The sequence below is a fragment of the Cavia porcellus genome, unplaced genomic scaffold, assembly GCF_034190915.1.
Source record: "Cavia porcellus strain 051 isolate PalLab524CR breed Dunkin Hartley unplaced genomic scaffold, mCavPor4.1 scaffold_19, whole genome shotgun sequence".
Classification (NCBI taxonomy): domain Eukaryota; kingdom Metazoa; phylum Chordata; class Mammalia; order Rodentia; family Caviidae; genus Cavia; species Cavia porcellus.
This window is the reverse complement of record NW_026947502.1, coordinates 13,940,614-13,964,490: the sequence shown is the minus strand read 5'-3', so window position 1 is coordinate 13,964,490 and position 23,877 is coordinate 13,940,614. Positions and strand designations below refer to the sequence as shown.

General features: G+C 38.3%; 1 protein-coding gene across 6 annotated transcripts in view; it reads left to right on the top strand.

The window, feature by feature from the left end:
- Ebf1 (EBF transcription factor 1) overlaps positions 1 to 23,877 on the top strand; it is a 427,788-nt gene that overhangs the window by 336,729 nt on the left and 67,182 nt on the right. For all 6 annotated transcript variants that reach the window (XM_063230720.1, XM_003473317.4, XM_063230717.1 and 3 more), the window contains one exon: positions 9,827 to 9,953. In XM_063230720.1, coding sequence (XP_063086790.1) covers positions 9,827 to 9,953 — 127 coding nt within the window. The remainder of the gene's footprint in view (positions 1 to 9,826; positions 9,954 to 23,877) is intronic.

The following is a 23,877-nucleotide window of genomic DNA, read 5'->3' as shown; positions in this document are numbered from 1 at the left end:
AAATGATGTTATCTATTTTCCCAGGTCACAGAACATCAGGTGGAGCAAACTAGAGGCAGGTCATATGTGGAGACAGGTTGTTAGAAATAGGCTAGCAGCAGGCAGCAGACAGTAGAAGTGACAGCTGATGGCCTCATGTCTAGGGGCACAAGTACAATACCTCACAAGCAGACACGAAACTGTATTACTGTGCAGCATATTAATGGCTCTTCATAATGATGGTAGCTCTGGGTCATCAAGAAAGACCTGGAAATCATATTCAATAAATTGTGTTTGAAACAATAGAAAGTGCATAATACATTCTTGAAATACTTCAAAGCAGTTGGAGGACCACACTATTGAAAGGTTCGACTTCAATTTTCTGTTGTTTCTTTATTAATATTTCTCACTACCTGAAAGGACACGTTAAATGAGCAATTACTGAGGAGACAGTACATGAGACATCATTGAACATTATGCAGATAGCAGAGTAAGTTTCTGTATCTTACTGCTTTGATAGGTTTTTTATTTTTTTAAAGCCCTTGGAAGGACCATACAGTTCTTTTAGTTAAATGCAAATTCATTCCGTTTATCCCACTTATCAGTCTTTGACCTTTGTAATTTTCCTTCCCAATTCCACAGGCAGAGATTCCCTATAAACCACTAGCTGTGATAACAAGTATTAATATCCTTCCATAAATGCATCTGGATATATATATACAATTTCCAAACAAACAGGCAGGAACACAGGGCCTGTTATCGGTAGGGAATAATAATCCTTCTTGATTGAATGTGGAAGGACAAGCCTTGAGAAAGAGCTCATTGTACAGCTGCAGACCACAGGGGCTGGGAGTGTGGGTGTCTGATTCTCTTCTCTCAGGTCTCGGGGACTCACCAGCGCTTCTTCAGGTCCCAGATGACTAGGATGAGATCCTAGTCTTTACTGGGGCCCAACTGGCATAAGATCTATATTCTGGGAAAAATGCTGGAGAAAGTTTATTTTAAAAACAAACTACAGAATAAATAAACCCACAATAACCAAAGGTAGCTGAATCATATTTACTTTAGTCTTTCTCTCCCTATTCTGTTATTTTGAAAAAATATCCTCACTGCTATTTTCTTTTGTATAATTAACTGCATTGACTGAGGATCTTGGACGGCTTCTTGGTCAAAAGACCTGAGCAATATATTTATTTTGAATATTTTAAGAAGGATGCCAGGAAATTTGTGACAGCCAAGTAAAACACACACACACATCATATATTATATATATATATATATTACATATATATCATGTATTACATATATATCATACATGTAACATATGTATATATATATCTCACAACAAATTTTGAGTAGAATGGTTTATTTAATTTTGTGGTGCTGGGGATCAAACTCAAGTTCTTAAGCATGGTAGGTACGAACTCTACTTCTGAGTTACATGTTTACTCCTAATAATTGCTTTTATATAGATTCAAAAGGGAATTTATTGAATCTTTATTTGCCCTGGCTAATGGAGGCACAGTATGTATTCACTCAGTGTTCAACAAGTACTGATTGAGGGCTCATTAGTTCTGAGGCCCTGGGAAACACTAGGGACACAAGGAAAACTAGAAAGCCCAAGCATATGTCCTGCGGGACTTATGTTCTATCTGTGGGACATGCACAGCAATTGGGAAACATACCCATACGTCTCTGTGTTTCTGTGTCTGTGTCTATACAGAAGAAAATTTCATTCAGTGTTCAGAGACACTGCTGACTATTCAAAAGCTAGAGCTTAAATCCCCTGTTCAATTCACTTCACGAGATGAGTTTCCAAAGTCTCCTCTGACAATCATGTAAAAAGTTTATCTTTGGGAATTCATGTGGCCCAACATATTTTGCTAAACATTGGTTTAAAGCTATTTTCTTGCAAGGACAAAAGGAAACCAGAATGTTTATGAAACAGTAAATGCCTCCACTGGCTTTCTCTCACGTTCCCTGAGAAATCATATACTGCATTTGAGACAGGCAATTCTTGGGAATGAAAGAATCTGTGTTATGAAACTCAGAGAACTCTGATTAGGGAACAAACCAAAATACACTGAGGAACTCAGGAGGTACAGTCTGATTTTTTTTAATATCCTCTTCAGGGGAATAGAGTATAGAGGTTCAATGGGTACAGGCTCCAAGAATACACTTTTTTTATATTGCAGCTGACTGTAGCAGCTCCTGAAAATAATATTTTTAAAATGTGTCTAATTACAAAAAAAGATGAATGTTTCAGAGGGAAGGGGAAATTGTCTTGCTTATTTGGTCACTAATACAGTGATACCTCTTTAAAATCCTTGGATCGATTTGGTTTCAAAGCTTTAATTATGCTTTTATGTTACAGTTTTCTTATTTAAGTGTCTGCTCTATGTCCATCACTCAGTACCCCCTGCCTATCTCAAAAGAGATGGATATTATCTCCATAATTGAGGAAGAGGGAGAATGCTGTGAGAATTATTAATACATAAATTAAAAAATTAATCTGGAAAGCACTTCAGGGTCCCTAGAGAAGCACTACACAAACACAAAACATATTTAATATCATTATCAGTTGCTCTACAGAGAAGATTGGAGCTGGTACAGTATATGATTTGATTAGTAAACTGAGGCACGCAGAATGGCGATGGCCCAATGGGCTGGCATGACACAGAACCGAGGCCCTGTGCATCACTGTATTAGTGCTCACTTTGGATCTTCTTTAGCCATAGTGTTAATGATTTTTTCAGAGAACAAACTTTTGCTTCTTTTTATCAATTGTTTTTGAATCTTTGCTTGTTTGGAACTTTTTTTTTCTTTTAACTTTTTAGTATTAAAGATGATTAAGGTTAAGATAGTAAGTCCTAAGACTAGTAGTGAAACAAAATCACTGGGGTGTTTTCTAATAATTCCAGTTATTTTTTGGCTTTGTGGCTTGTAACTTTCAACTGCATTTATTTAGTATAGTCCCATTAGTTAGTAAAAATGCATAAAAGCTTATTCTGGAATTGTTTTCTTGTTTTGCTGGGGAATCATTCTTGTCTTACCTTTACCAAAGAGAAAAGCTTTTGTGGGTTCTTAGAATTTTCTCAAGACATTGGGAGTCAGGAGACACGGAGGGTATAATTTTGCTAAAAGCAGAGGGAGGGTGTGAAGTCCATGTGTCAAGGGTTATGAACAAACAGTGAGCAGTGTAAGGAGAGACAGTAGTGGTTCTATAATACTGGTCATTAGGCAGCCAACTTGCCGCTTCTAATTAGTTCCTTGATTATGTTTCCTAACTTTCCTGAAACTCATTGGGCCAGGTCATAGCCATACCTGCCCCTAACACGACAGAATATGAGTCACTGACACAGTTTAATGTAGTGCTTAACAAATCATAAGCGCACAGTGAAAGGTCATTGTTGCCAAAGTCATCACTGAGGTCCTCCCCATCATCAGTTTTGAGAGACCAGAGTGATATAGATAACAACTGCAATTACCTGTCAGAGAAGAAAGCAATTCCAAGTCTTGCCCTTTCCCCTTGATAATTCTACAACATGTTCATTCATATTTTTAAATACTAGATACTCTCGCTTGCCTACCACAAGGGCCATTTGAGTTTTCCACCCTTTGCAGATAGCCACCTTGGAGTTCTGCTGCCTGGTGCACAGCTGCACCATCTGCAAGCATCCTCTCTCCTGACTCTGGTTCTTCCCATTTGACCTCTTCCATGTCCAGGTCCTTTTGCATTTTCACAGTGGCTTCTCTTTGCACCCAAAGACCACAGTGAATACCCATCACAGCTATCTCATGGGCTTTTGGTCCTGTGTTTTGTGTCTGGAGAAGAGGAAACACTGACATGGGTCTCAGTCAGTAGGACTGTCACAGACGACATGTCTTTGACATGTTTCCTTCCTTGTAGTTATGTATCTAATTCTTCCATGACTGTATGGAATACATAGTGCTCTGAACTGATATTATTCTACTTGTATTTTTAAAATATTTAGTATTTTTTCTTGCAATAGAAGTAATTTCTGCATATGTATAAATTTATTTATAATATTTATAGGATTATTTCCTTTATAAATATAAGGAATTTATACATGTACATGCATGGATACATTCATGTAAGGAAGATATAAAAAATCACATCTAAACTTGCCAGTTTAGGAATAAATACATTAAACATTCAGTGTAGCTCTTTTGTGGTCTACATTTTTGGTATTACTAACTTAATTCTTTTTTTTAAAATCACTTTTCACTAGAATCCTAGACCTTGAGACATGTCCTTCTTTCTTACCATTTGGATGACATAAAAGCAATAGTCCCAGATTCATCCTGAGACCCAACAAGTGAACCAATTGCTAATTAAGAACAGTTTAGGAAATGAGACTTAAATATTAAGATGAAGTAGACTTATGTATAAATACTACTATGCCTATCAATAGAATTGTGACCTAATTTGCAAAGACATATTTATTCAAGAGGTACTTTAAAAATATGGGTAAGATATTAATTTTACCACTTGTTTGGATACAAATATGAGTTTGATTGACCCTGATCTCAGGGACTATCTAATGGAAGACAGGTAGAAACCTCTTTATGGCACCAAGCAGAATGGACCATTAAAGTTATAATATTAATGCCACAATTGTATGTATTCCTACAAAGATACAAGCAATTCAGACTTATAGGATTTTGTAAAACTTACTGGGATTAGAACGTGTGATCAGGGTTTTAGAGAACAAGTTCAGTAGGGGAATGTTTAGTCAAAGAATGATAGAAACAAAGCAAACGATGATAAGCAATGGTAGGGTATGTTTATGCACTCCTCGATGTAAAAGGGCGTGGACTAGAAATGGAGATTGGCTGTTGGCCTTTGGAGCACCCAGAATATTGGGCAGGCCCATGAGTTTGGATTGTATCTGCTAGGCAATAGAGGGTTTGAGTCATGGCATAGATGATGAGATTGCATTTAAAGAAGATAATGTTTGGCAGAGAAAGTAGACATAAGGAAAGACAATTTAAAAGCCATTATGGTATTTTGATAAGCTCACAAAGGGTGGTGGCCTGCACAGGAGAAAGCAAAGATGCAAAGAATGACCAGGGCGTCTAGGTAGGAACATAATAGACATAACTCCAAGTGTTCTATTTTGAGTGTTTTAAAAGAGTATTTCCTTAATGGAGAGAGGGAACAGAACAGTAAGAAATATAAAGGTAGTAACGGTAATAAAGTGTAACTGAGGCCTCTGGGCATGTTAAGATTGAGGTGGCAGGAAGATATTTGGGGAGATTCTGGGTGCTCTGAAATAAAACTTGGTGCTTGGAAAAAGGGATCACATCAACAGCCGTAAATTTGGAAGTCAGTACAGCTGAGGCATTACACTGAGGAAGTATACATACAAAGGGATAAAAGGAAAAAACTTTAATTACTGTAGCAAGCTAGCAGAAAAATGGAGTAAATGGAGAAAATCAAAATAATTATAAACCCGGTAAGAGAAGAGCTTGGGAAAAATCTTATTTACAGGCCAGAAAAAAAGGTTTTCAAGTGTTTCAAATAGTATTAGTTAACTGTGCTATCAATTTATCGCTAATCTGAATCCCACTAAGGTGAGTTGTAAAAGATACTTCTTTGTATGTTTTACAGTTAGTATCACAAAAGTTAAGCAAATGAAGCCTTCCAAGGAGAGAGAAAGTAGTGTTGGGCAGTTTTTAAATATTTATTTCTGGAGGATTTGTTTGGCTATTTTCTGTTTAAGAAGTTAAGTCAAGAGTGAATCTATCCTCTGATCACCCCATCAGTATTTCCCAAATTGTAAAACCTGTGCCCCTCTATAGCACAGGGGACAATTTTGGATTTCTTGTAGGTGTTAAGTAGAATTGAATCATGTAGAAAAGTTGTAGAAAAGTTGTACTCTTTTTGTTTCTCTTTTAGTCCTCTGATTTACGTTAAGTGAAAATTCTCAGTAGGTGCCAGCAGGTGTTCATAGTACCCACCAGCCTCCTTTCTCAACAAGCTGCTCCAGGTCCTGAGGTTTTCAACTAGAACTAAATATCAGGTTAATTTTAAAATCACTGTGTACAAGACAGTTGTAGAGGAATATACTTGTAATCCCAGCACTCAGGGCGGCCGAGGCAAGAGAATTGCAATTTCAAACCTACCCTTAGTGACTTAGTGAAACCTCGACTCAAAAGAAAGGGCTGGGGCCATAACTTATTACTGAGCGTAATCCCCAGTGCTGAAAAGAAAAATTATTGTGTACAATTGTTTCTTACTTGGAGATACTAGTGTTTTAATTATGGTAGCAATGTAAAGACTTTTTAAAAAAAATAAAGTCTTTTAAAATGTTACTTGGTTAAAGATCGCGCACTTGCTCAGGTGCTGTGCAGCTATGCTGACACTGAGAAAGCCAGAGGGCGGCGAGGAAGGTTGAGAAAAGTTACGTTTCCCAGAGCCTGAGCCTCCTGCTGTTGCTTCGTGACTGCTGTAGCTCAACTGGCCTGCGACAGCCTATGACACTGGTCCTGGGCTCTGACCTGAAGGACTTGGGTTCCAGATTCTCAGATCTAACTCCTCGTCATTCTCCTAAAATGCTGGGACACTTTTTCAAGCCACTAGACTTTTCTGGACTTCCCTGTTCTTAGCCGTTAAAATGAAGGACTTAGTTGTACGTGATCACTCACATCGCTTCCAGCAGTAACTATATGATTCTCTGAGTTACTAGTAAATAAGCCTATGCATTCCAATGACAGAAGTCAGTGGGAACGTTTTTCCCTCTGTAAGTCGTCAATATCGTATGTCAATGCTACAGACTGTTCCCAGAATGACATCCAGTGTGGGGGGAAATATTAACCAATTCATTCTCTTGCGATGACTCAGATTCTGACTTCATTTGCGAAGGGAGGCGTTTCAAGAAGGAATATCTGCTTTAGTTAGGGCAATTGATTAAAATTGAAAATGAAATTGTAAATGAAAACTTGCATGTATTTCCTGAGCACTGTGCATTATGCTAGAATTTCTCTCTCATTAGTACTTTCATTGTGGTCATATCTCATCAATTTATAAAGCCCATAAATTTTGTCCTTTAGTGTTGCAGCTCATAAGCAGTAAGTTTTTTGATTTAAAAGTTTTTCATCTGTTTACTTACTAATACCTTCCCATCTTTTAAAATTTGTTCCCTCAAAAGAAAAGGGAGGGTAAGGGCAATGTTTGTGAATGACTGAAAGTTCTGTTAATTATCATTGGGAATGGATGTTACTCTACATCTTAAGTAATTCTTGAAAATAAAACCATGGCACTTATTTGATATATAACAACATGGCAGTTTTCACCTTCAAAAACACAGCAAAGGACCAGGCAGTAAATAAAAGATGGAGATGACAAGGGAATGGAAAAAAATACATAGTCTTTGGATTTGAAAAATTTTAGTTTATTTCTACTAGCTTTAAAATGTTTCCCCATAAACACTTTTTCTCCATGAATAAGAGAAGGAGGATTTGTCTCTTTTTTTTCTACTTTCTCTTTCTCCCCCCCATCCCCTCCTCATCTTCCTTCTTCTTTTTAAACCAAGTGCTTTGTGCATACTAAACATATGCTGCACCACAGAGTCACACCCCAGCCCTCTCTCCATTTATAGGGTTATTTTACAGATGATAAGGGAAGTATTATATAAGCAACTTAACCATTTTCAAAGTCTGCTTCCACATTTGAAAAAAAGGATTATAAACACCATTGAGCTGGATGGCATAGTACACATCTGTAATCCCAGCTGTGGAAGGAGGTTAGCCCTGTAAGATTAGCCCTGGGTACTTGACAAGACCATATCTCAAAAAAATTAATGAAAAAGAATGGAGGTATAGTTCAGTGCTGAAGTGCCCCTGTGTTCAATCCTCGGGGTCAAAGGGGAAACGACAGATAATGTGCTGTTCTGATCCAATTCGTGTTTTATGTAAAACTTAAAATCTGCAGCATTGGTAGGTACTGCAAAGGTCCTGAAGAAGAGTTAGTTACCAGCCTTGAGCTAACACCATCTGAAGAGTTGAGATTAACATGCACTTAATTTTGAAGATCATCTTTAATTGCAGTTCAGAACCTCTTTGCTCTCCTATTCTCTACACAATATTAAATTTAATTTCCTGATTTCTGTGATTACAAACACAGATTAGAAGGTACAAAAAACACCAAGAGGAGAAAGACAAAGGAGCAGAATAAGATAAAAATAATTTTCAAATTACAGCTATTTGAGGCATTTAGAGCATGAAAACAACCCTTGATACCTCAGTCATCACTTAGAGCTTTTCTGTGTTACAGCAAGACATAATACAGGGTATTCCAAATGATGATCCTGATTTACTGAGGTTAAGTTAAATTATATATATTTTGCATATTTTACAAAGCATACAGTACTTACATGGAGAAAAACCAAGTTTAAAGACAACATTATGTGAGCTTTTATGAGTAAACCCTTAGCTATCCAAGGCATTCAGTCAGCCCTGGAAACTGACTGGGTCTCAGGGGGTTCCACCTAATCGTGGTCTTCCCAAAGCATCTTCATTAAATAAGCTCAGCCTTTTATGTTCTGTGAAACAGATGAAGATATTTCTGGTTTCTAAATTAAGGTGATTTTTATCCAGATGCCTTTGGTTTGTTTCAAGTAGGAGCATTCGAAAAAATTACGTGTGGACTTAAATTACAGCAACTTTATCACATTCTTTTACCCAGGACCTGGCTTGAGGGCAGGTCAGGTGGCTGTGGGGACTACATCAGTCTTTTCAAAGTGTCACCTGTGATTCTTTGGGTAAAACACTTGCAGTGAGCCTGTTCTGCACATTAAAATGAAAGTCTTTTCTCAGTTATCCCCATGAGAGCAGTAGAAGCATAAATTCGTGTAAACTCATTACAGACTGTATACAGGATCCAGCGTGTAGGTCTTAGTAACACAAATGATGAGCTAAGTGCATTTGAAAGGAACCAAAGCGGGCAATGTCTGACATCATAGAGAAGGAACATGGAGAATCCAGCCTCTCAGAGGTCAACCAGTCAAATACCAGGGCTGGATTTTTCAAAGAACCAGATAATGCCCGTTTTATGGCCATTAATAACATTTTAGTTATGTAAACAGAGATAACAGTAATAAAAAATAAATTCTGTCTCACAGTGTCATCTGATTGCCAACAGAGTTCAGAAACAAATTTTCCCATCATGCATGTGGCTGTGCGTAATGGGCCAGTGACCACTCTGCAGCCCCCTCCCAGCCTTCCGCCTCCCTTTTATGGAGAGTCCTTAGTGATGCCAGATCTATAAGCTATTCCAGGGAGGCACAGTCTTTGTTTTCCCCTTTAAAGTTCTTTGAGCCTCTGGTAGTTAATGTACCAAATGGTCGTTGGGGGCATTTCATCCATGTGCTCTGCTGCTAATCAGAGTGCCTGGACCTACTGTTTTTCTGCCTCTGTGTTTCCCACATGTTTCGGGGCTCAGTTCAAACGCCAGGCCCATCAGCTGCAGGAGAGGCATGGTAGAGTTCAGCTCTGATTTGGGTGTCTGCTTCAAACAGAGATTTTCCAAAGGATATCCTGTAGTAGATAGTCATTTGATTAGTCCAGGTTCCCTTTGCAAACCAGGAAGCACAGTGGCCTAGTCTGTAGGAGAGCTCAGATAATGTTGTTATGATTGCATTTAGAGTGCTTGTAAATATTGTTGCCAGTATCTTTTATACAGGTTCTACCAAGATTGTGTTCAAACAGGCACAGGTTAATGATGTACGTTAAAGCTTTGTTTATGGTGAGCTGATAGGCAAGTTGTGAAGTAAGTCTTTTACATATTGCAATGACCATTTTTCCTCGACAATGTCTCCTCCAGTTGATTACTCCTCACGCCATCCGTGTGCAGACGCCTCCTCGGCACATCCCTGGTGTTGTGGAAGTTACTTTGTCCTACAAATCTAAGCAGTTCTGCAAAGGAACCCCAGGCAGATTCATTTATACAGGTAAGCACCACTGCAGGCAGTGAATACACTGCTGCCTGGGCCCTTCAGGGCCTTAGTTTACCTTGTATGTGTGTATACTTTTTGAGACATTCATTTCTGTTAAGATGTACTTTATTTCCCTTTGACCCACTGAGTTGGTTTATTATTATTAATTCATCTAGTCTTCCATATTGAATGGCAGGCTCTGTTGAAATAATTGGTTGGACACCTAAAAAAGTAGCAGAAAAAGTAAGAGAAGAAGAAGGAGGTACTAGACAGTCATGTGTCTCTCTGTATATTAAGCCAGCTTTTTGAAGTTTGTTTGCTTTACAGCATAGAGGTGTACTTTAATGGACAGTCCACTTTAGTACACTAATTCTGGCCTGCACATGGCATTTGTATTAAACACAGTGGTGATTTTATATTTGATTCTGGGTTGGTGCTTTCTTTCTCAGTAAATTGCATTTCGTTCTCTGAAAATGGCCTTGGCACATGGACCCGCCTTGTGGTAGGAAGCTAGGGTTACAGGGTGACTGTGAGTTCCCTACCATCCAGGCAGGATCTGGAAAGGCAGGATGTGGGAACATGCCCAGTGCATAGTCTGAGTGCCCCCAGATTGTAGTCTGCAGACCAAACACTCAGGATTATTTTTTCCAAGTTAGATTCTTTTGTAGTATTTTTAGGTAGAACCTGAGATTCTTTATCCTTAAATACTGAAAGGCAAAGGCAAGGCTTATGGTGCTGGTCGGAGGATCACATGTCGAGTGCTGAATCTTTGTCATCTCTGGCTAGCTGTCACTGTTAACTGGTTCCAGAACTCCTCTACCTGGTAAAAGATGATAAAGCCAGATAAGGACAGAGGGGAAGTTGATTTCACAGAAAGAAATCAAGAGCAGTGAAAGGATTACTCTGTTCACACATTCTAATTATAACCGAACAATTAAATGGACAAATGTTATTTTGCTGTGACATTCTACCTGAAAGCATCTTTCCCTTGTATTTTAATGCTAGGAACAAAACTGAACATCGTTGTTAGTTGCTGTCTGTCTCTGTCTCTCTCTCTTTGTCTTTCTCAAAATTATAAAAACAATGATTGCATCCTGACCCTTGGAAATGCCTCCCAGCCCTTTAAACAAAATGCAGGTTTGGTGCCTGCCTGACGATTAGTTTTAGTTAATTGAAAATTATAGGATTGACCCAAGAGGAAAATTTTGTTTGCACTCCAATCACTTTTACAAATTAAGGAAAATTACCACAATTTTGTTTAGCTAAGGTTTCACACTGAGTTCAAGAAATTAGCTCAGCCATCCCAACAAAGTCAGCACTTTGTTAGTGAGCACTTGAAAAAATAATAGTCTATCTGGAGTTTTGTGGTGTACACAAACGAAGCATAGAGAAAGCTATGATGCTTTATAGAAGTAGGCCAAGTGTTTTTAATTAGGCTCATTGGTTCAGTGTAAGTTTTGAAGAACAATCAAACTAGCAGATTAGCTGTTTCTTTTAAGGCTAGGATTTCTTGCCATTCATTTTTCCCATGAGAACTTCCACATAGCACTATTTTTTTTTTTTTACAAGCCTCATTATGGGCTTGCAGGAAAAGGACCAATTGAAATTTCTGATACTGTAACATTCCCCACCATCATTCCAATGGATGGGAGTTTTTCACAATGTTCCTCACTGAACTCGGTGTTCTGGAACATATTACAAAACCACAGAGGCCAAATGTTTTCTCTGAGGAGTTTGGACTCTGTTTTTGGCCGAAAACATTTAGGCCTCGCTGGCTGCTTATTTACTCTGCTATTAAGAACAAGAAAAGGAGAAGAAAAAGAAGAGAACGCTTGTGTGGTGGGAGGTACAAGAGGCAATCAGCCATGGTTTCCGCTTTGGTGACAATGTCCCTACCCATTCATGGTTCCATTTTGTGGTCAGGTCTCATTTAGAAGAAATTATTTTTAATCAGTGTTCAACAAAATATCCCCTAGAGCCACCTGGCCATAAAAGTCTTAAAAAAAAAACCCTCCATCCCCATTAAATTACTTAAGTTCTCAAAAGAAAATAGCTAGGGACCCATCATTATTTTGAGTTTTTTTTTAACCATTAAAAAAATTGCCATCAATTTAAGAAATCACATCTTGGAAAATCTGTTTCATACTGGAATTAAGATCAAAGATAAAAGTGGTAGATTTGCAAATCTAGGAAAGTAGTTAAGGAGCAGAAAGATAAGTAGACATCAGGGTACATGTGTAGGAGATTTAGAGAAGGGGAAACCGCTCTTGGTCATCCTGCCTCACACTGTGGGCAGCAGGAAAAGAGGCTTAAAAAGTGGGGGTGGGGGGGATGAGAGCTAGGGAATGCAGGGTATCTTTTCTCTGTAATGTAATGGAAAAATAAAAATTTGAAGATACTGTCGTGAAAAGCTCCTTGCTGCTGGAGTTGGCTGTTAACAGTCACTCTGATATCATATTTCCCCCAAAAAGGAGCATCTATGTTAATTGCTGAAACTGCACATGCGCCTTATAATAATTAATATTGAAGGTATTTGCGAAGGACCCCTTTTCCATGGCTGGGGCTACTGTCTCCTGAAGTTGCTCAGTTTACCTCTTTTTGTCACCACTTTCTAGTGAAGTAAAATCTCTTTGTTCTTGAATACAAACAACTACTCAGATCACAGAATATGTACTGTATCCCTCCTTGGTCCACCCACAGAAATTTACACTGTTTCTCTTAAATATCCATAGTGTTTCAAGATGTGATGTTTACTCTTCTGGATTAGGTGAGCTAATGCTCTTGATTCTTAGTGGAATCCCACTTGGAATTTTTCCTTAAAAAAATATGGAACTGAAAACGAACCAGAAATTAAGGCACTGTGACTGCTTTCAGAATGTGCGGGAGTGTTTGGGTGTGCGGCTGTGGAAAGCTCTAAAGGTTTATATAGTCATTGGTTTGTAATTATTAAAGCACTGAGAGAAGGAAGGGGAGGAGAGAGGGAGAGGATAACTAAGAACATGCTCTGGAGAGTAAGAGCCAGAGTGAGCAGCAGGGCGCCTGGCTGGGCTCATCTCCTCTATGCAAATACACACAGACTTTTTGGGGGAGGGAGGAAAGATTCTGACTAAGCAGACTCCCTGAAAGCTGGCTCCACTTGTGTGAGGATCCTAAGTGCTGCTCACATAAAGAATTCTCAGCCACCAGATCAGAGGAAGGAATTCAATTCACTTAGTATAAAAGAAAGCTTGGTAGCACTTTGCAGGTCTTAAGTGTTCAATTATCCTTCTGTAGATGCAGAGCAAGACTGACCTTACATTTTAAATAATGATTCCAAATGAAGGAACTAAAACCCTTCCTAATCACAAGCTTCTCTCGAAAGCCCTGGGATCATGTGTTCCATCCCTCAGTCTGGTAGGAACCTGCACTGCCATCGGGGGTCTCCCTCATGCTGTTATTCTCATGGTTGCTTCCTTGAAGTCAGTAAATCTTTAAGTGAAATTGGATCTTTTAAAGTCATGATCGCTCTTGCTAAGCCCCGAGTGTCTTTGGATCTGTAAAAAGATTTTTAGGAGATGTCTTCATAGTTCTTAGATTTGGTTTTCCTGATAAGAATTAGCCAAATCCAAGTGCAGGTTTTGGCCTGATTCTAGTGACTCTCAGAGAAGCCTCTCTCTAGGGACAATATGAGGGAAAAATGGGCTGTAGGATGGTGTTTGAGCCACGCAGTTGTGCCTGGAGAGCTGCATTCTACTTGCTCCCCCAAAAGTTGGCAAGAGGCAATTACAAAGAAAAAAGAAAACAGTATGAGTACAGCAGCATGAACAAGATTTTTATAAATGTGAACATAACACTTTCTTTATATGCTACTCTGTTTTCTGTTACTAAGGCAAAATACCTGAGGCTTAGTCCTTATAAAGAAAAGAGGTTTATTCAACTAACGCTTTTGTGGCTCTCATCTGTTCGGCTTCTGGTGAGGGCTCCTCGGGCTGCCTCACACTATGGCACATGGTAAGATGGCAGGAGGCTGGGCAAGAGGGATCCCATGATAAGATAGCCAGAGGGATTCGGGGTCATGCTTACTCTTTTTGTAACAATCTACTCTCATGGGAACTAATCAAATTGGGGTCCTTCAGAGCCACACTAATCCCTTCCAAAGGCTGTGCCTTCAGTGGCCTAATTACTTTCCACTAGGCTTCCCTCTTTCCCTCTCCTGGCACCAAGCTTCCAGTCCCTGAACCCTGGAGGACAATGACATTAGAACCTTAGGAAGGTTTCAGGAAGTGTTTGCTCAGAGTGGCCTCAAACAATACCTATTCTAGTGAGGCAGCCCTAAAGTGAAAAGCTCTCCAGAATGTTACATTCCCCTCCCTTACTTCCCATCTCAAACTCCTGACACTTCTGCAGGCCACAGCACACCAACTTCCTCTCAGATGTTCAGGTTGCAATCAGCTACAAGTCCAGGTTCAAAAGGTTTCAGGCCAGAAAGTGCTGTTTTTAGTTCTTAGAAACTTCCTGCACAAAATGAAACCTTCCACCGGAGTATGAACAGAGTCTTCAGTTTTAAGGCAGAAATGAATTAGAACTTAATGAATCTCCCATTCTTTTGGTATTTTTCGTACTCTAGTTCATTGCCATGTTAAGTTACTGAGAAGTTACTTTCTTATCCTGCAGAGAAACCTTCCCTGTTTGCTTACTGTATGTAACGTGTAGCCCAAACTCTTCTGCTTGGCATTCTCAACTTACTCTGCTCCAGGCTGAGTGTTTTCTCAGCTCCATTGAAACCAGTCTCCTTGCTGAGGCTCCAGATCACTTCCTAATCAGTTACTGTGATCACAGCAATTCCCATTTGCACCAGGGTTTTCAAGACCTACTTTCTGTTCAAACTGTTTCCTCTGAGTGTTCTTTGGGTAATGAAGTAAAATGGACAGAGAACAGGACTAAGAGGAGGGGGGTCTGTGTTCTAGCCCCCGTTCTGCCCTTTACTGGCCATGAGACCTAAGACTAGTTGCTATGTCCTCCAGACTCCAGTTTCAGCAGTGTGAAGTGAGCCAGTTGTACTAGGGGACTTTGATATCCGATAGTGCTTGTCTTGATTGACTGGATCTGTCTTGCTCCATGTGCTTAGACCAGCCTTTCATTATTAACTTCCTATCCCCTCACTTCTCTTGTTCCGTACTAAGGTAGACAAATCACAAAAGCCCCTCCCTTTGTGAAGAAATGCCCCTTCTCAATCTTACTATTTTGTATACTGTGTTGAAGCATCTCCATTCAGTATCTACTTGCAATAGGTGTTCTCTAATAGTTGATTGACATATTGCTAAGGGTCAGTGGGTCCTCATTGATTTTTGTGCTCTGGATGACACAGAATGTAAATAAAAGCTGTTGACTGAGAGTCCCCCACACTTGAATTTTTCTTGCATGGAGCACAATAGTTGGGGTTTCTGTTAAAGAAAAATATATGTTAATATTCTTCATTTTCTTATCTATAAAATGGAGATATATTATAAGTTCTTTTATTTATGGAGTTTTATATGGGTCAGTGTAAATAATGCAGAACTGATTGTGCCTGCTCCAATTAAATGCTCACTTAAAATAATCTCAAAATAAAAAAAAAACAGATAGTGGGAGTGTTGTTTCTCTTGCAAATCCAAAGAGCTGACTAGTAGAGCACACTTTGATTTATGTTATATGTATGTGCTAACTTTTATCGTGATGAAAGAAATTGTTTCTAGGTATAAGTGTAGGAATGAGAAGATCCAGATTTTTGTTCTGATTTTGCCACTTTCTTTTGTTCTGTCATATGTTTATCTCATGAGTGTTTGCAGATTGCCTGTTCTAAGTGTTCAAAGCCAGCTCTAGAAATGCTCTAAAACAGTGTGGTGTAAAACCAGACAGAGTCCTTGTTTTCATTGATCTTATAGTCCAACAGGGAATGTGGATATTCATAAGTTTATTGTTCCAAACCTGGTAAGTTTCCAGAAAGACAATGACAGGGTTTCAGATAAGCATATGACAAAGGAACACTGAAGAGTCAGATACACATCCCCCGAGGAAAAGATGCAAAGCTGAGATTTGCAGCTAGACCGAGAATTAATGCAGCCATCATTTGGTGCATCGTAGGCTTGGTGTAGGGGAAACAGAAGGAATGTTCCAGCAAATAAGGCATATAAGTAGCATCGCGGTGGGAGGAAATGAGGCAGCCTAGAAGGCTGCAGTAATTGCAGGGAGACTGAAGAATCCAGAGTACAAATGAGAAAGTTGGAGAAGTGGCCCGCAATAGGTCTGTCAGCCATGAGCAGGAGCTTCATGGTTTTCTTCTGGGCAGTTCTTGCAGTGCCTGGAATGACATACTAAAGTAGATCCACATTTCAGAAAAAAATAACTCTCATTGAGTGGAGCATAGATCAATGTGAATGTCAGAAATCATCTTAGGAGGTCATTGCAGTAGTCACAGAAAGAGATTTGGCGACTCTGAAATAGCTGATAATGCATGGGGAGGGAATGAGGTGAGAAGGTTCAGAAAGTATTTAAGAGGAAGACTGGAAAGGACTTTGAGATTGATTGACTGTGCGGTTTCAGGAGACAGAGGGTTAAGGCTAGCAGACTCTCAGCTTCTTCAGCCTGATGATGGTGAGGCCATCACTTTTCTGTTCTTCCCAAGGACCTTGTGATTATCATTGAAGGAATGGGCATGAACATGTTTTGCAAGTACGTTAACTGTTACAAAGACAGGCCCAAGCAAGCTCACAAAGAATGGGAGAAAGGAAGGCAAGAATGTGCATTTTTTTTTTATTGGTTTCATTTAGGATTCAGCCGAAAGAGAGCTGTGTAACAAACATTTGACTAGTAGTTCTGCCTACGTGGTGTCCTAATTGGAAAAACCAAAAAAGAATGAAAAATTCTCTGACTACCTCCTATTCACATGTCTTGAATATGATTCCAAGTGGGGAATTTACATACAAAGGATCGATTCAAAGCAAAAGGAATGTTGATTCTTTCAACTTATTAAGATAGGAAGAGTAGGCCCCCATGTCCTTCTCCATGGAAGGGAGCTTTGTTTCTTTTTTACAAAATGTGATTTGTTTTTTTTTCCGAATCTGACATGTGGTGATGCGATTGGTGATTCTCAATGTGCTGGTGTTTGCATGGGTAAATATTGTTAGTAACATAATAGGCACAACTGCAACAAAAATCACTAAAAGTAACCGTTGTACTTCTGTGACATCTACAAAATGATCGCCATTTCTGCCAAGAATAAAGGCAGTCTGAAGGAAGTATATTCTTTTGCATATTTTATGCATATACTTCCCAAGAAATATGACCTTTATTTCCTATTTGGAGTGGAGTGTAATCAGGCCTTGAGTAGCTAGTGTAACAGGATCATTAAAAGGGATATTTTCAGTGACATTAGAGGTCTAAATGGCCACGAGGCCTTATATACAGCCTTGGCTTTTTCCTGTCTACCCGGAGTTAATAAGTGATAAGGCTGGGAGAGAGATAAATCACAGAAATCCCTGTCCAAAGAAAACATATTGACTACAGCCAAGCAAATAACAGACCATAACCAACGGTCTCATTCATCATTCATGTAATAGGGATATAAAGTATTTCCTACCAATGTAACCGTAGAGAAGGAAAAGGCAGATAAGCTTGCCCAATCTGAGGCATGCGATTTGGTTATTAAGGGACATGAACTATTTGTCACATGGCTTTAATCTTTAAGATGTGTTGCCATTTCTAAACTATAAATTTCTGGTAAGGGATTAGAAGGCTATTAACAATAAAGGTAGAAACTGGGCTTTGTTTGTATTCTGGCCAATGTAATGCAATACAGCAACACAGCAAAGGCTTGAACCTCTAATCTTTTTAGGATGATATAACATGATTTGCTTTTCAAAGCCGATATACTACTTGAAAGTTTTCAAGTTTCTTTTTGGTTATTTTTTTAAAAAATGTAGCATCATGATAAATTAGCCTTTCAGCTTTTAAACTTTGAATTTTGAGTTTTCTGTAGTATCTTGGGGTAGGAAGAGGAAGGGAAACTAAATATCTTTCTATTCCTCTTTTCCTAAGGTCTGCTCCTAGTGTTGGTGGATTTTCTGATTTGTTTGTCCACCTTTGCAGGAACATCGAACACCAGGCCTGTTCGTAGCTAAAGCTAACTCAGAGATGTGGTATTCACTACAGCATTAAAACTTGTTTTTGATTCTGTATTGCAAAATACTACATGCTGTTTTCAGATAACTCAGGAAAGACCAATAAAATGTAATTAAAATAATATTAAAATTTGCTATATTCCAATCAGGTTTTTTTCTTTACATAAACAGCAGATATGAACTGTTAATATTGTTTCAGTAGTGGAGTTTGAATCCAGACCCCTGTGCATGCTTTACCAGGTTCAGTTCCCAACCTCCAACCCCCCACACTTGTTTGAGACAGAGTCTCATTAAGTTGTCTGCCCTTGTCTCAAACTTACAATTCTCCTGCCTCAGCCTCCAGAGTAACTGGGTTTATAGATGTGCGTTATCGTGCCCAGTTGCTAATACTACTGTTGCTCATGGTCTGTCTCTTGCATTCTTTTTTCCTGTGCATGTTCCCAGCTCGTTATCAACACAGTAATGCCATGCATAATATTCAAATTGTTTCATTTAACAGTGCATCATAAATATCAGATCATAATGAATTTAAAATAATTTCTAGTATTATGATCATTTTATGCCTCAGGAATTTTATGATATCTTTATCCTTCTGTACCTTGAATTTGGTTTGTCATTTGTCCTGAAAAACATACCACACAGAGTCAGTAGTCCTATGCCTGGATTCTTTGGGGTTGGAATTGTGAGATAGTCACACTGGTCAGAACTGATCAGCCATTCCTAAGTGAGTACACGTATGTTGCTTCTAAGACATGCTGTTGCCAGGATTTGGACCTGGTCCCAAAAGCATATTCAGCTATAATCAAGAGCTGTTTCTGTTTTCATCCTAAGACTCTCTAGGGCCAAATGGATTTCCTGCATTTCTCTGTGCCATGTAAAGCTGTATTGAACTTCTCATAAGTAACATGGGAATCATCTAAAAGCTATACTGTATCTGAAACTCAGCTCTAAAACTATGAACAGTAAATAGGTGACCAAGATCCTTCTCTGGGCCCTCCCAAGAAGAGCAGCCTTTCCTGCTACAGTGGTAGAATCCTTTTCCCTCTTCCTGCACTGGTTTTCTACTCCAAGGGGATTCTGACATCCTGTGCTCACTTTTATCCCGTAGCTCCATCCTGTTCCAATTTCCCCCTAACTATCAGTCTTTTCTGTTAGTCTTCTTCCTCTACATGCTGCTGAAACTTACAGACCTCCCTCCCATTCTGCATAAGGAACGCCCATCAGCAGTCTACTTTCATTACACAAAAACTTGCAGATGTGAAATGACCAGGGATTTTTAGGTCATTAGTGGTGGAGCCAGGAGTCAGATTCTAGCCAAGATGCTGCTGTTTTGGGGTGCTGGGGTCTCCTTCTAGAGGTGGTTTCTGGGTTCTTTCTGTCCTGAGCAAAGAATTGGTCAAGATGTATACAAGTGAAGCAAAGTCTTATTAAAGGTAGGAAAAGAAACAGGCTCTACAGAGTGAGTTTAGGCCAACCCAAACTAGGAAAATAAGTACATCAGACAGCAGTGATGGTGAACTTTTAAAAGACTGAGTGCCCAGACTGCAACCCCAAACCTGTTATTTATAGCAAAGTGCCAACACTGCCCCTCTCTGCACTGATGCGGGGCTTTTGGGGCAATTGGCTTGTAAGCAGATAGAGAGGGCTCTGGGTTCACCAGCACTAACCTATAGCATGAGGTGGGCCACCATGCCAGGGTGAATACAGTGGCTAACACTCAATGTGGACTGTCCTTTTATATGACCCACTCCTCAGGCTGATGTCGGGTCCAGGTCATCCTATGGAAACCTGTCCGAGTTCTTGAGAGAAGTCCATGTACAGGGTTTTGGGAACTGTTCTGTGCATGTGTCCTAGGATTGTGTATTAAGTGTTCACACTTTGCCAGCCAGTTTTGCCACACCCTAATCTCCTACCTCAAATAGCTATCAAAGCCTATGGGAAGTACATTTCCAGGGAGCTGGTTTGGCTTGCTGACCTGGAGAATTATCTGATTCACTAAAATTAAGTTGTTGGTGATGGGAGGTTGTGGGTGTTTCTAGGACATGTGAGGTCTGACATGAGCATGAGCATGAGTATTCAAATATTTTAATTAAATTAGATGGCTGGGAACATAATGTGTGCTGAGACAAAAGATTTTAAAAATACAGAAAAGCACCAAAACCTGTTATTCATTATCCCATCCCTCAGAGTTTATCACGGATAGTATTTTTGGTTACCAATATTTTTTCTTTTTGTATTCCTATGTATTTTTGTCAGTGACTCACAGCACTTATATGATTATATAATTTTATATCCTGTGTTGTAATTTACATTATATAATATATATATATATATATATATATATATATATATATCCTCTGTTGACATTCTTTCTGAATATGTATTAGTCAGCATAATAGTTCATTTTATGACAGTACTATAATTTGCCTTATCATTCTCCTATTGTTGGTCAATATATCTTTTCTTTGTTAGAACTTATATATTGGATATATGACACTAGATATGAGATATTTCCTATTTTCCTAATGAAATATTAAAGTTTTAGATCCCAGTATACTGTATTTATAGATTCTGGTGAACAATCAACTATACATTTGCAATATTTTACATATTACTTTAGTTATGCATACATATTTAAGATCAAATATATGCTTTTCAAATATAAATTTTCCTGATTTTAGGATTTTAATATTTATTCAGACTATTCATAGTCAGCATTTCCATCAGTATTTTTTAAAGTTTTACTTTAAAAAGAAAAAAATAGAAATTTCAAAACATGATACTAGAGTAACAATAGTTAATACATTGTGTACTGTTATCTCTGTTTACTCAGAATACAAGATATAGGCCTTTACTTGTCCAAGTAGTGTTAGCAAAAACCTTTATTTTCAATGAATCAAGAGAAATCAGTAGTGTAACTATCTATCTTAACTATCTTGTATATATATATAATTGCTTTTCCCTTCCTTCTTTTCTCCTTTCCCCCTTCCTGGTTTCTCTTTCCTTCTGAACAGTTTCTTCGCATTTCAAAATATCTATTGTACATTCCAGATCTTATTTCTCTCTTGGTTCTTACACCAGAGTAACAATACAGTGTTTACACATGTGAGTCTGCTTTATATCACTTATGAGTATGGTTTCAAGTTGCATCCATTGACCTATAAAAGGCTCCAGTTCAAACTTGAGTAGTATTCCATTGTATAAAGAGATCACATCTGTGTTTTTTCCATTCTTCAGTTGTACTGCTATAAACATAGGTGCACATATATTACTGTGGTACAATGTTTTTAATTCTTCTGGGATGATACCAAGAAGGGAAATAGTTGAGTCGAATGGGACCTCTAACCCTAGTTTTTGAGGAATCTCCACCTTGATTTCCTCAATGGTTGCACCAGGCTACACTTCCATCAACAATGGAGAATTGTCTCTCTTTCCCCATAGCCCCACCAGTATTTGTTATTGGTTGACTTCTTGAAAATAGCCATTCTTTTCTGGAGTGAGATGGAATCTGTGCTGTCTTAATTTGCATCTGTCAAAATGATCAGTGATGTTGGCCATTTTTCATGTATTTATTTGCTGTTTGTATTTCTTCATCTGAGAAGTATGTATTCATCTCAGATGCCCATTTTTGGGTTGGATCTTTAAATTTGGGAGATCTGATGTTTTTGAATTCTTTATATGTTCTCTATACTAATCCTCCATCTGAGGAAGAGCTGGCAAACAATTTTTCCCACATTGTGGGTTGTCTCTTTACTTCGTTGGTGGTTTTTCTTGCTATGCAAAATCTTTTTAATAAGATCCCCGCTGTTGAATTTTTGGGATAGTTCCTGTGCAAATGGGGCTTTGTTCATAAAGTCTTTGTCTAAACCAGTATCTTCAAGAATTTTACCTATTTTATCTTTCAGTAGATTTAATGTTTCTGTTTTAATTTTTAGATCTTTTATCCATTTCAAATTTAGTTAAGTGTATGGTGGAAGATATTGGTCCGGTATTAATCATCTGCATGTGGAAAGCCAGTATTTCAGGCACCATTTATTAAAGAGGCTTTCCTCCAATGAATGTGCCTGGTGTCTTTATCAAAGATTATGTGACTTGAGTATGTCTGGAATTGTTTTTGCATTTTCTGATCTTTTCCTATGATCCTAGGTTTCTCTATCTCTTTCTCTCTTCTCCTCTCCTCTCCTCTCTCTCCTCTTCTCTCTGTCTGTCTGTCTGTCTCTCTCTGCCAGTACCATGCTGTTTTTATCACAGTAGTTTTATAGTATAATTTCAAGTCAGGGATTGTGATGTCCCATGGCTTGCTTGGTTTATTTAGGATTTTTATATCTTCTTGACTCACCTTGGTAATTCGTATGTATCTAGGAACCTGTCCATTTGTTATATATTTTCCATCTTATAAGACTACAAGGTCTCAAAGTAGGTATAGATTATCTTCTGGATTTCTGCAGGGCCCATTTTGACTTATTCTCTTCATTCCTAATTGTGTGGATTTAAGTCTTTTCTTTCCTTTTTATGATAAGGTTGGTTAAGGTTTCTCAATTTTATTTAATTTTTCAAAGAGTCAACTCTCCAATTCATTGATTCTTTGTAATGTTTTATTAGTTTCTAATGCATTAATTTCTGCTCTGATCTTTATAATTTGCTCCTTCATACTAGCTTTGGGCTTGGCCTGCTGTTTTTTTTTCCTAGAAGTTTGATGTTTAACATTAAGTTATTTATTTGTGCTTGCTCTGTTTTTCCTGATATGGGTATTTACAGCAACATATTGTTGGATCTTGCTTCTTGATCCATTCTATCAGTCTGTGTCTTTTGATTGGTGGATTGAGATCATTAACATTAATGGTTATAACTGGTATGTGTGGACTTATTCATGTCATGTTATTTTCCTGTTGTTGGAACTCCCCGCTTTTGCTCTCCCTCCATTTAATTGTTTGCCTTGCCTGGTAGATTCCTTCTGTTAGGGTTCATGAAAGTATAGTCCTTATAATCTCTTTCTAGAATGTCCTTCAGTATATTTTGGAGTGCTAGTTTGGTAGTCATAAATTTCCTCAGGTGTTCTTTATCATGGAAGTATCTTATTTCTCCATCATTTGGGTTGGGGTTATTTTCTGTTAGAGATTGAAATCCTTTACTCTAGGCTTCCTTGACTTGGGGTTTGTGCTTTCCTTTATAGGTTGTTTCTTTTCCCTAACAGCCTTTGGTATTCTAATCTTATGTTGAATTTCTGGAGTCTTGAATGTGATATATGCCTGGCTGTACATTTTTTTTCTTGATCATGGCTAATTGGAGTACTATATGCCTCACTTATCTGCATGTCAAATGATTTTTTCCCTACCAGAGAAGTTTTCTGCCATGATGTCTGTGAACAGTTTTTTTTAAATCATTTGTTATTTCTGCTTTTTAATTGACTCCCATCAATCTTAAGTTATTTTTCTTTGCATCCTCTAGCAGCTGCTGGATCCCTTGATATTTCTAAGATATCTTTCTTTTCCTGATAGTTAACTATAATCCTGTCTTCCATATCAGATTCTGTCCTTACAGTGACTCAGTAACTGCTGCAAATACTTTCAATGAAATTTTTATTCTCCTGGATATCTGCTTGAATCTGTCTTATGTATTCCATTTCTTTCCTATGTTGAGCATTCATGGTTTCTATCATTTTCTTATGTTCCTCTATTTAAAAAAATCTGTATCTGCTATAAAGTCATGAAGCATGATTTTCATTGTGGACACCACCTCTGTAGTTGTCTGAGAAATTATTTCTGATTTGATTTTTTTTTCCTACAGCCTCATTTAGTTCT